General features: G+C 39.7%; 1 protein-coding gene across 2 annotated transcripts in view; it reads right to left on the bottom strand.

Annotated features, from left to right (window-relative positions):
- Nucleotides 1-12,882, bottom strand: part of RALGPS1 (Ral GEF with PH domain and SH3 binding motif 1) — a 1,694,135-nt gene that overhangs the window by 66,376 nt on the left and 1,614,877 nt on the right. For both annotated transcript variants that reach the window (XM_085613823.1, XM_085613822.1), the window contains 2 exons: nt 11,455-11,547; nt 287-392 (listed from right to left, as the gene is read on the bottom strand). In XM_085613823.1, coding sequence (XP_085469949.1) covers nt 287-392; nt 11,455-11,547 — 199 coding nt within the window. The remainder of the gene's footprint in view (nt 1-286; nt 393-11,454; nt 11,548-12,882) is intronic.

Below are 12,882 nucleotides of genomic sequence, written 5' to 3'. Positions count from 1 at the left end.
ATATTAAGTATCTGTCCGCAAATATGCTGAGATTGGTGTTGGAACAGTAAATTAACCTCTAACGTATGTGACCCAAATATGCCGGTAGAGTTAGAACAGTAAATTAACATAGTCCTAAAATAGAGGAGAAGCTAGTTTGGCAAGGTGCTGACTTTAAAGCTGACTGAAATGTTTGTATGGAGGTAACTGTGCATGGTTCATGATTTGCCAATCAATGTTTCTTAGGTAGATGCTTATGCAGTCCATGTCCTTCAGTCTCTCTTTTCACATGGATACAAGGCCTTACCTTTGTCTGGGTTATTGAGCTGGAAAACATCAGGATGCTCCGGGTCATCTGGCAGTACCACCATCCAACCAACAACTGAGACTTTTTTGCTGGGTGTAGATTTATACTGAAAAAGAAAAACATACTTCATGTTTACAATCTCAACATAACTGTTTTGGGAAATGAGAACGAGGCAAGGAGCTGACATTAAATCTCCCTACTCGTGGAAGGTATTTACAGCACCGCGTTCAGCAAACTAGATATGGCAGCATTTCTGTCATATGTTTGATCAACATATTGGGATTAGAGTCTACGAATTATTGCAGTAAAGGATGAGTGGAATTATTGTTACTTTATTTACTTATGTCTACACAGCCTTCAACAGGTCACAGTTAAAACGGCGAAACGTGTCAGCTGTGTTGTGTTTGATTGATAAAGAAAACAGATAAAGACAGCTTAATTCAGTACTCACGGTTATCGGAAATATTATTTGCTATGAAATTTCTGCCTCATGTACGCTGTCCCTTTTACCTATGTTAACTCTTGTCTAGCTATGGGTGAGATACGCTTTCCATACCCAGGTGTACGAGGGTATCATTGAAGAACCAACAAAGATATACTGTTTTCATATGACTTAAGGGATGTTACTTAAGGTGTTAAATAGCATACATCACTGCCACCCAATCTCAGTCCTCAATATTTATTATAGGTCAGTTTCAAACACACAATCAAAAAATAAAAAGAACACCAATACAAACATAATGAAAAAGTTCGAAGACTTAACATACAAACCATTTAATTATAATCAAATAGAAAAAAACACACACAAAACATCTGTCTCTAAAAACCCTCCTGGTGTTCGGACAAAATATAGAGTAAAAAATATCGAGTTGAAGAAATATCACATTTTTAATATTTTGACACAGAATATCGTGTGCAAAAATATATTTGGCAAACATACAGATTAAAGGTAATAAATATAGTTTTTTGAAGTTTCTTTAAATGTTTAAATAATATTCTAATTGTATATGATTTATATTGTTGTGTAATTGTTAATGTTTTTATGTATAGTTTGTAATTTCAAGTTATTTATATTTTTAATTTAATAGTAAAATTGTTATTTAGAGTGTCGTAGCAGGTTGTGTGGTTTGTAGGGGTACTGGGTGGGAAGTTTATTAAGTATGTTTAATGTATACATTTTGAAATTAATATTAATTATTTTACTATTAAGTATGTAAATTGAGTAAATATTTAGTTTCCTTTTACGTACAGATTATTAGGTATTGTAGGGGTATAGTGTGGGAAATGCATTAAATAATAATTGATTAATTATTGCTAAATTATTAGTTAATTAATTGTTAAGTATGTAAATTATGTAATTATCATTTTTAATTTACATTTTAGGTGCAGGTTGTTGGGTTTGTAGGGTATAGGGTAGGAAGTGAACTAAATATTTGACTAATCATAAATGATTTCTTATTAATTAATTGTTAATGAATTACATTGTGTAAATATTATATTTTTTTTAGATATATGTTAAATGTGCATTATTAGGTATGTGGGACTACAGTGTGGGAATTTAATGAAATAATATTAAAAAGGCCTAATTACAAGTTTGGCGGTGTGGGAGCTGGAACGCCACCGCCAGATTGCGACTTTTACAGTCACTGGCAGGCGGTTCTTTGCAAAATGTCATATCTAATCACAGATTATATTTCCACATACAGAAGGAAAATATGCAGAAAGAAAATATGTATTAATAGTAAATGTTTGACACTCAGAGAACACAGGTGTGCAATTCCTCGTTCATATTGAGACCCATAGGTTACATACTGTCTAGTTCTCAAATGAACCAAGTTTCAAGTTTACGTAGTTCTTTCTCCCTGTCCTCTCCTCTTTTCTTTTCAGGTATTTGTATATATGTATAAATATATCACGATCTTGGTTGTTTTCACCTCCTGGATGAGAAATAACAAATACGGACCACCGTTATTGTGCATATCTTATTCCTTTATTGTGGAATGTCAGCCATTACGCGTTTGAAACCATTACCGGCCTTGATCACATGACAACGTTATGTTGTAAAACCGGATTTTTAAAGTGACAGGTGTTGTAATTTTCATAAATACTGACAACAGACTTGGGCTGGGATAAGCTGGTGACTATTTTTGTATGAATACTTAATAAGTGCACTGCACGAGTATCAGCCTTTTCCCAAAACGTTAAAATATTTATATACATACCATTTTTGTCAGTTACGTCAATATTGTGCTAAAATTGCAAAGTAAAGTGACCATGTGTGTGCAAATATGCCCAAAAAAGCCATGGCCTGCCAATAAAGTGCATAGCTGCATGTAGATGCTATATTATAATAATAACAGCAAATCCGCCAAAGCGTCATGGCTTTCTAATAAAGTGTCTTAATACATACCAGTGCTTATCTTTATACTAGCAGCAAACGAGTTTCAATTCTTCAATTCCCCAACTTGACCATTGTATACCCTCACATTTCATCAAATAGTTATGTTGTTGATAAAATTCAAATGGCTGAATTCCTATATATATATAAACAAACAATTTTTGCAGATAGCTCTAGTCCTATCTAAAATTGTAAAATATGGCAATACAAATATTAAAACATCCTAAAATGCATTGTCTGTATGAATCCTTCTACCTTTAGATATCCTAAACCTTTACTATAAGATTATAGGTAGGTGTAGAGATCCTCACTGGTATTAAGACCTGCAAGAATCTTAGGGACATAATCCGCCCGCACCGTAACGGAGCACGGGACCGCCCACCGAAGCTGCGGCGGTCCCGCCATGCACATTAGGATGCGCCCGCCACACTGGCGGGCGTATCCTGTGCCTTTTCCATTGTGGGTGGATCTGCTGGCTGCAGACCCACCCGCAATGGAAAAATACTGTGCACATCATTGCCATGCACTACATGGCAGGCACCACGTGGTGCCTGCCACACAGTGCATGGCAATACCCCTCATGTGCACCCCCCTTCACCCTGGGGGCCCGCAATGGGCCCCCAAAGCAAAGACCGTATGCCTTTCCACGGCGGCAATGCTGCCGTGGAAAGGCATACGACCGCCAGCATCGTAACATGGATGGTGGTGTCTTTCAGACACCGCCACCATAAGCAGGCACTTTTTCCATCGGTCAACGAGTCGACCGGCGGAAAAGTGGTGGACGGTCTTTCCGTCCACCGCGGACCCCCTAGTCATTATATGGCAGGGGTCTTTGCTGTGTGGATGGAGGGCGGACCGCCCCCACCGGGCCAGCGGTGACTACCGCCGGCCTGGCAGGGGCGATCCGCCCACCATCCTAATGGTCCCCTTAGTGTCTAAGTCTAAGATGTAGCGTGTTTCCAACCTCCTTCGTTTTTCTTCCCGGTTACCACCTCTCTTGTGTATGGGGACGGCGTCTATTAAGAAATATTTAAAATATTTAAGATCGCGGTTATGGATTTCCCTGAAGTGTCTTGCCACCGGGTGAGCGGGATCCTGATTAATGATAGCCCTGGTAAGCTGGAGTATCCTTTTGTGCGCCTACAATTTTGTGCATCCAACAATACTGGAGTCCACATGTACATTCCAATATGTAAATAGCATGGTCTGTTTTACATGAAAAAATTGATAGTATGTTTTCCAGTTTATGTTTTTTAAATTATTTTGTGTATATATATATATATATGAACGGAATTCGCCACCATCACCGGTCTCCCACGGACCAAAGGACGAAAGCGGACCACCAAAAGTCAGTGCAAATTCCAATTTATTTCGTGCCAAGCAAATCTGCCATTACGCGTTTCAACCCTGACTCGGGTCTTGATCACATGACGAATTGCGTAATGAAGTCATGATTTTTAAAGGGAAACATACCAGGATGTGACGACACAATGTTAAAGTGCAAATGCATAGTAACTGAAGAGTTACTACAAGCAGCAAATGTTATTCAATTATAAATATACATATCACGCTTTGAAACACAATCAAAAAATAAATTAAATTGTGAAAAATATACGAATATATAAATATATAAATATATATGTTGTTAAATACTAAAAACATTTGTTATAAAATCACAATATGTTAAAAGCGAACAAAAACAAGCCTGGTTGGTTAAATAATTAGAAATAATTCCATAGTTAGAAAATGAAAACGACAAAGTAGCAATTAAAATCTCACCAAATGGTTCTAAATACAGCTAAAATTGCTAACTCATGATTTGAGAAGATGTCTATTCATTCATTAATCTCAACCAGCTGTTATTGTATAAATTCCTTTGTGCTGCTTGTGTGCTAACCAATCTAGCCCAAGTGGGCCTTCTTAAACTTGTGTCTGTCGTCTAATATCGCAATATTAAAAGCCCCTTAGTCAATCATTAATATGTGCAAATATGTGCAAAAAAGATATTTCGATAAAAAATGTTACAAAAGAGGAGCAGCTTACATTTTCAATTTCAAGAATTAATCATTAATTACATGCTTGATCATATATACATATCAGAACGTTGCTGTAAACATACTTAAAAAACAATGTGAGCCCACATTATATAACGGAATCCCATGATATAAATTCTGTCAAAGGCATGTATAGAAATCTTCGCTGGCATTTAATCCCGATGGTTGTTTAGTATCTAGCTCTAAAATGTACCGGGTTTCAAGTAATCGCAACTTAGCTTCTCGATTGCCCCCACGTTTCAGTGGTAATATAGTGTCAATTACATAATACTGAAGATGAGTGGGGTTGCTATTATGTTGTTGCTCAAAATGCCTGGCGACAGGGTATGTCTGATCTTTGCAGTTGATTGCTCTTATGTGCTGGAGTATCCTCTTGTGGGCTGGAATTTTAGTACTTCCAACATATTTGAGCCCACAGGGACACTCCAGCACATACACTGCAAACTCGGTCCTACAAGTCAGCCTTTTGTTTATTAGGATAGGGTTCTGCTTGAATGGGCTGCAGTATTGGGTTTTATTGCAGCCAAATTGACATGCCTTACACGAGGGACATTTCCTGAAACCCTTACATTGTGCCAGCCAGGTATTGGGGGCTATCACTTCGGGGCTGTTCCTAACTAAGGAGCTGCTCATTGACGGTGCTTTCCTGAATGTCAATGCGGGTTTTGCTGGAACTACCCTGCCAATAACCGGATCTCCTTGGATTAGGTTCCAGTTTCGGTAAAAGATTTTCCTAAGCTCCTGATGTTGTTTATTAAATGTTAAAATAATTCTGGGTGATTCAGTGTAATCTACCGGAATGCCCTCTGATATATTGGATTTGGGGGTGAGTGCCTCTTTCCTTGATAGTTTCTTAACTCTGCTGATGGCTCCATCGATCAGATTCTTTGCATAGCCCCTAGCCATAAACCTCTGCCTGCAAGCTTCCTGTGCAATTTCACATTCCAGGTCTGTGCTGCAAATTCGCCTAATACGCAGCATCTCTCCATACGGGATGCTGCGTATTAGGTGGTGTGGATGATGACTAGAGGCGTGCAGGATTGTATTACCTGCTGTAGGCTTTCTGAATAATTTGGTGGCCAACATATCTCCATCTATATAAACTTCCACATCTAAAAAGCAAATCGATGTGGTGCTAATGGTAGAAGTAAATTGGAGATTAAAGCAGTTATTGTTCAAAGATTCTACAAATTCTTTAGCACCCAATTCAGCACCTTTCCAAATAAAAAATAAATCATCTATGTATCGTAAATATACAATGACATGTTTCTCCATAATTTCTCTGATCTCTCCCCAGAGGACCTGCTCCTCCCATAGCCCCATATGTAAGCAGGCATAGCTGGGGGAGAAGCAGGCCCCCATCGCAACTCCTCTGATTTGCTGATAAATCTGATTGTTAAACAGAAAGAAATTTTGTTCCAAGCATCCCTGTATCATAGTCATTAGCATCCTATTGTGCAAAAGATAGTTCAATGGACGTAAATTCAAGTAATGTTCCACAGCTTTCAAGCCATCGGAGTGCCTGATAGACGTATATAATGATGATACATCTAAAGTAATTAGAAGCATCCCAGGACCCCATGTTATTTGTTCAATTTTCCGTAAAAAATCAGACGTGTCCTGTACGTAGGATGCCAACCCCCTGACCCAATCTTGCAAAAAAAAGTCTACATATTTAGACGTATTCTCCATTATACTGCCTATGGCAGAAATGATGGGCCTTCCGGGTGGTTTGTCACTCTTTTTATGAAGTTTCGAAATTAAATAGAGGGTAGGGATAACCGGGTGTTCTTTTTTTAGAAAACGATATTCATCAATGGTTATAAGACCTGCACTCTTCCAAGCCAACAGTTTCTGATAATGTTCATTCCAAGAAGTTCTGACAACATGAATGTTGCTTTTTCTGTAACACAAAATGTCCGCCAATTGCTGTGTTGCCTCCTCCATATAGAGCTCTCTGGGCCACAGAACTACATTTCCGCCCTTGTCAGCCTGCCTCACAATGATGTTATTGTCGGATTGTAGTTTCTTCATAAGTTGTTTGTAACAGGCATTTTGCTTATCTATATTATGGCGGGCTCGATTGGTTACAAAATATAGCTTTTTCAGATCTTTGATAACTAGTTCATGGTAAGTATCCAAATTGTCATGTATCATAACAGGCTGAAAGATAGATTTAGCTTTGAAAGGAGTAGTGCAGGTCCCTCTATTCAACAAGGGATCTTGATCTGTAATGGATGTTTCTTGTTCTTGTTCGTTTTGAAGGGACCAAACGTCCTGAAACAGACCATAGTCTCCAACTGACAGTAGCGTTGGACTGCCAGTACATTCCTCCGTGATGGCTGTTGTTTTCTTTTTAGGTCGTAGCAAATGAAATTTATTGAGTTTTAATTTTCTGACAAACTTGAATGTGTCCATCCGAACATCTGCATAGTTAAAATTACATGGTGGGCTGTATGATAAGCCAAGTTCCAAAATTCTCTTTTCTGCGGGAGTCAACCGTATGTTTGTAAGATTGACTACTGCTTCGATGTTTGTCTCTGCCCCTGCTTGCGATTTTGGAAGCGATCCCATCTGCCTCTCGATGGTTTTTTGCCACTTTCTTTGTTTTCTTTTGTGGCATTTTCTTCTCTCATTCCGTTTAAAGTTGAGTTTTTGGTTGCGCTGCCCAGGGTTGCACGTGGTCTCAGGGTATCCCTTCTGTCCTGACAGAGGCAGTCCACCTCCTGAGCCAGAGATAGTTTGGTAAACCCCAGGGTACGAACGGTAGAAGTATCACCCTCTGGTTCACTTTCGGCTGCTGAGCTTAAATCCGAGACTGAAGTGGAGGCGATGGTCGCATTGCTGGTATTGTTTTGAAACGGTCTATTTGCTCTCGCTTTCACCGCGTCATACTTGCGGGCAAATGTAAACACTTGCCCGTTTAAGTAATCTGCCTTGTCTCGTTCAAACTTAAAAGTCTTGCGCCTCTTAATGATGTTTTCATCTTTGTTTAAACGGGCCAACATGTCTTCTCTCATTTTTACGGTATGTTCCGTTTGCTCCAATTTACCAATTTCCACCTCCAGCTCTTCTACCAGAACTTGTAACTTAGCGCGATCACTTTCGGCATATTTTACCAAAATTGCCATTAGTTTACTAGACGATTCCAAATTCGTTTCAGCCCATTCAGTGAGCATAGCAGGGTCAGGATTCTCATAGCTTGGGGCTATGGTGATTCTTAAGCCTCTCGGCACTCGACCAACCTCCAAGTAGCGGGACAATGATTTGTGCTCCCACCACTTGGATTGTTCTGACCGCATTAATTTTTCAAGTTTTTTATACATGTCTCTGGCAGTGGGATTTCCTGATGGTACAATGCCTGTATGTACAGCAGCTGTGGCACCCCCGGCCGGGGAGTCATTGAACATTGAAGTCGCTGCTTCCTCACGATTGCGCAATACGTCGGCAGACATTTTTGCTTGAAAGATATGGCAATGATATGAATGGAAACGGTCGCTAGTCTCCTGGAACAGTGTCCTGACTGAACGCCGTGCACACTCCCCCACTAACGTGTCTGTTCGCTCCTACCTTAGCCGAATGCCTCGTACTCCACCCGGTCAGCCGACACGGGGTACATCGACTTCCGCATGAAAGGTAGGATCCATGTACAGCAATTAGGGGCTCGCGCAGCTTGCTCCACGCCGGAGTTTCAGTAATCGGTTCCGGGTAACCAGAAACGGCTGCTTCCTGCTGCTGTGCCCAATCGGGGGAGGGATCCCGCTTGTACCGCTGAAGCAACTCGGTACTGTAGATGAACGGAATTCGCCACCATCACCGGTCTCCCACGGACCAAAGGACGAAAGCGGACCACCAAAAGTCAGTGCAAATTCCAATTTATTTCGTGCCAAGCAAATCTGCCATTACGCGTTTCAACCCTGACTCGGGTCTTGATCACATGACGAATTGCGTAATGAAGTCATGATTTTTAAAGGGAAACGTACCAGGATGTGTATATATATATATATATATATATATATATATATATATATATATATATATATATATATATATATATATATATATATATATATATATATATGTGTGTATATGTGTGTATATATTACCTACTGGCGGTCGCCAGTAGGTAGTTATAGTTAGGACCCTGTTTCCATAGGAAAACCGCAACATTCTATTTGGAATAACTTTGGCGCCGGTTGACGAATCCTCGCGAAATTTTCAAAACTAATGGGGCGCTCCGCTCCGCTCCTACCCTGAAAGTCTCGGGGGGATTCGTCAAGTGGGGGCTGAGAAAAAAGGGGGGTCCCAAAACGCGTTTTTCCCATGCATTTTTCCATAGGACCTTTAGACACAGCTACAGCCCGAACGGCTGAACAGAGTTACTTGAAATTTGGCAGAGAGGTAGTCTACAGGTCAAGGAAGTGCCTTTTGTAGGTCTGGTGTAAATCTGTTCAGTAGTTCCTGAGAAAATAGCCTTTAAATCAATATATATATCTGTGGCAGCTTACGGTGCGCTTACCGTGCGCTTACCGTAAGCTTACCGTACGTGTACGGTGACTTGCGCGAGCGCGATTCTGATTGGCTGTTAGATCTTAGTAAACATTCGAATCGGTCGAAACCAGCATGCTGCGGCGGCCATTTTCTCTCTCGCACTCTGAGGGGGGGAGGAAAAACAAAGGTGGAAAATATGTAAAGGAGCATGTTAGACAGCTCCTAACCACCTAGCATTGATTAAGGTGCCCCACAAGACCCCCCAAGGCAAAAAAATCAATTTTTTTTTTAGAAAAAACGGCGATTACGCTTACCGTACGCGTACGGTAAAAATTAATTATTAAAAAAATATATCCATATTCACCCCTCCCCCGTGTGCAAAAGGTGCCCTCAGAGCACCTTTAGTGCATGGCATATAATTAAAAGGAACAATTAATAGATTAAGTTTCTCAACGAAGCGCATAATATGTCCTCCATGTGCGGACGATGCGCGAAGCGCATCGTGCGTACATGGCCCATCCAGCGTAACGTGGGCACGTGGTGCGCGTAGCGCACCGCGTGCCCACCGTGCGTGCACGGCACTAACTGCGTAAAGTGGGCGCGTGGTGCGCGAAGCGCACCGCGTGCTCACTGTGCGCGCACGGTGTGCGAAGCGCACCGTGCGCGCACGGAACGAACTGCGTTAAGTGGGCGCGCACGCCACGAACGGCGTAAAGTAACTTAGCATTTAAAAAAACGTACAAATTCACTGAAAAAACCATAGGTTTCACACACGTTATAGTTAGGAATTAGCATTTAAAAAACCTTGCAAATTCAGTGAAAAAACCATAGGTTTCACACACGTTATAGTTAGCTGGACATTTTACTCGTAAAAAACCATTGAAATTCCCCCGTTATAGTTAGTGCAGGCAACTATAACTCACGCGACCGCAATCCTCTGCTGATGACATATGTGTCTTTATGAAAAAAAAATATTTGTAATATATGTATAGCTAAAATTTAATGGAAGAAGACATGGGCAAATAAGTGTCTAAATACAGTATTAGCATCAGCAGAGGATTGCGGTCGCGTGAGTTATAGTTGCCTGCACTAACTATAACGGGGGAATTTCAATGGTTTTTTACGAGTAAAATGTCCAGCTAACTATAACGTGTGTGAAACCTATGGTTTTTTCACTGAATATATATATATATATACACATATACACACTCTTGTTATGATATTAAATTAGAGAAATAGAACATTATATTATAAATTTAAAAAAAATATTTTTAATCATAGTTTTACATTTTATATGTGGAAATAAACACACACATACATATATGCATGTTTGTTTAAATTAGTATATAGATATATATATGTATTATATTGATTAAATATATTTAATTGACATTATATCACTGTTACATGTGAATATATATAATGTTTACTATGTTTAACTATATATATATATATATATATATATATATATATATACACACACACACACACACACACACACACACACACACACACACACACCTTAAATAGCAACATTTTTGTATATATTTTTCGGTATTAGTGTACAATGTTAGTTTTGGGGGGATATTTTTGTCATTTACATCGAGAAATGACATTTTTGTGCTCGATATTTTTGTGTCAATATTTATTGCCATGATATTTTGGGTTTCGATACTTCGTCAGTGAACCAACCCTCCCTCATGCACCAAGAAGTGACACAGAATCCCTCGAATTATTGGGGGTTTATAGGCCTTCTTCCATGCTCCACTTGTGCAGTGGCCATTCCAATAATCTACCTATTGCGTCCACGAGTGGCTTTCGAATATTGGACCACAGATGTGGCAACAGCTCTTTGAGCTGTTTACATGAAGTTTGCAAAGGGTCCTGCTATATGTTCACTTGTGTCCAGGCAGATAGATTCTCTTTACAAAGCAGCTATAGTATGACTTATTTCTTCAGCAAATTTATCTTTATTAACATAAACATTTTAAAAAGTCCTACTTTTCAAGCAAATCTGGGAACCTCATAGAAATTTTGGAACTTTGTGAAGTTGCAAAGTTTTCCATAGACCTTCGAGAAAGCTGCAGAACTTTCCACGTCACCCAACCCTACCGCAAGCAGTCATGTGAGGGATGCATTCTCGGTCCAGCACAGCTACAAATGGCAAGAACACAATATAACATAACATATGACATGCTGGCGTTCAAAAGTGCAATATTTCTCACGTGTTTTCTTTCCGTGCCTCTAATGGACTTTGTCCCATAGAACAGGAGAGTAGATCCCGACAGTGTGAGCCAGTATCTAGTCCATGATGAGAGCTGGAGGACAAATGAAAGAACATAAACATTATTGAAACACTCTGTAGTTTGGCAAACTAATTGTCCTTACATAAAGTTCATTATTAATACAGTCTTAATGCATATTCAAGACTAGAGGTCAAGGTGCAATTGCTGGTATGAAAGTAGACCCACATGTGAATTATTAAAGAACCAGAGCAGACATTTTTCAGAAGATTCACAGAAGCTACTTGTGAACTAAACTATCTTATAAAGGTTTGTCGGGCCATGGTAGGGTTCGAGATCGTGACTGGCAGATCACTGCCTTTCTCATTGACGGTCACTTAAAAATTCCCTGGATTAAATTTGTCTTCAATTGTTATCTAGAGATTTTTGGTATTAACCTTAAAGATGACTGTCATGCCCCTACCAGTTTGCCCAAAGATGTGATGAAGTCGGTTTTTATGAATTTTAAGCTACAGAAGCGGGAAAGGACTAGTAGTAATTTAAGTACATGTATGTTTTACGGCAGATTCTGTGCAATCGAGGGATTTCAGCCGTATCTAAGTCTAGTCACCCGACCCTCCCATCGGTATGTAATTACCAGATTAAGGTTCGGGATAGTGCACCACTTGGTGGCCTACCCGTGTATTAAAAAATTTCCGGTTGGCCCATGCGCATGTGATAATGTATCAGTTCAAAGCACCATGCACTTTCTCTTACTGTGTAAACTATATACCAACTTTCGTCAAGCCTACCTTAAGCCTATTTTGTTAAAATATGGAGTCAGGAATACACAAGATGCTATGAAGTTGCTTTTTAAACCTTATCCTGATGTATGCTTTTTTACTGCCACCTTCCTCCTACTAGCAATCAAAGCAAGGCCTAGTATGCTTTTTTAGCTATTTAAATGTTTTAATTATGTAATCTGTTTTGCAAATTTTTTATTATGGTTATGTTTACTGTATTTGTTGTTTTGTTTTGCTTTTATGGACTTATGTCTAAAGCTCCGAATAAAGCCTTATGAAATGAAATGAATGCATATTCAAGACTAGAGGTCAAGGTGCAATTGCTGGTATGAAAGTAGACCCACATGTGAATTATTAAAGAACCAGAGCAGACATTTTTCAGAAGATTCACAGAAGCTACTTGTGAACTAAACTATCTTATAAAGGTTTGTCAGGCCATGGTAGGGTTCAAGATCGTGACTGGCAGATCACTGCCTTTCTCATTGATGGGCGTTTTGCTCCATTTCATGCCCTGTCTGGGTTTCTTTAGTTGGATCTTTGCTCTAGTGTCACTTCCCTTTATTGTTGGCTTTGGGGCACTCATAAGGATTACTAGCGGGGTCAACCCAGCTAGGGTTCAAGATTGTGA

Source organism: Triturus cristatus, chromosome 1_2, assembly GCF_964204655.1.
Source record: "Triturus cristatus chromosome 1_2, aTriCri1.1, whole genome shotgun sequence".
Lineage (NCBI taxonomy): Eukaryota > Metazoa > Chordata > Amphibia > Caudata > Salamandridae > Triturus > Triturus cristatus.
This window is presented reverse-complemented; position numbering and strand designations above follow the sequence as displayed.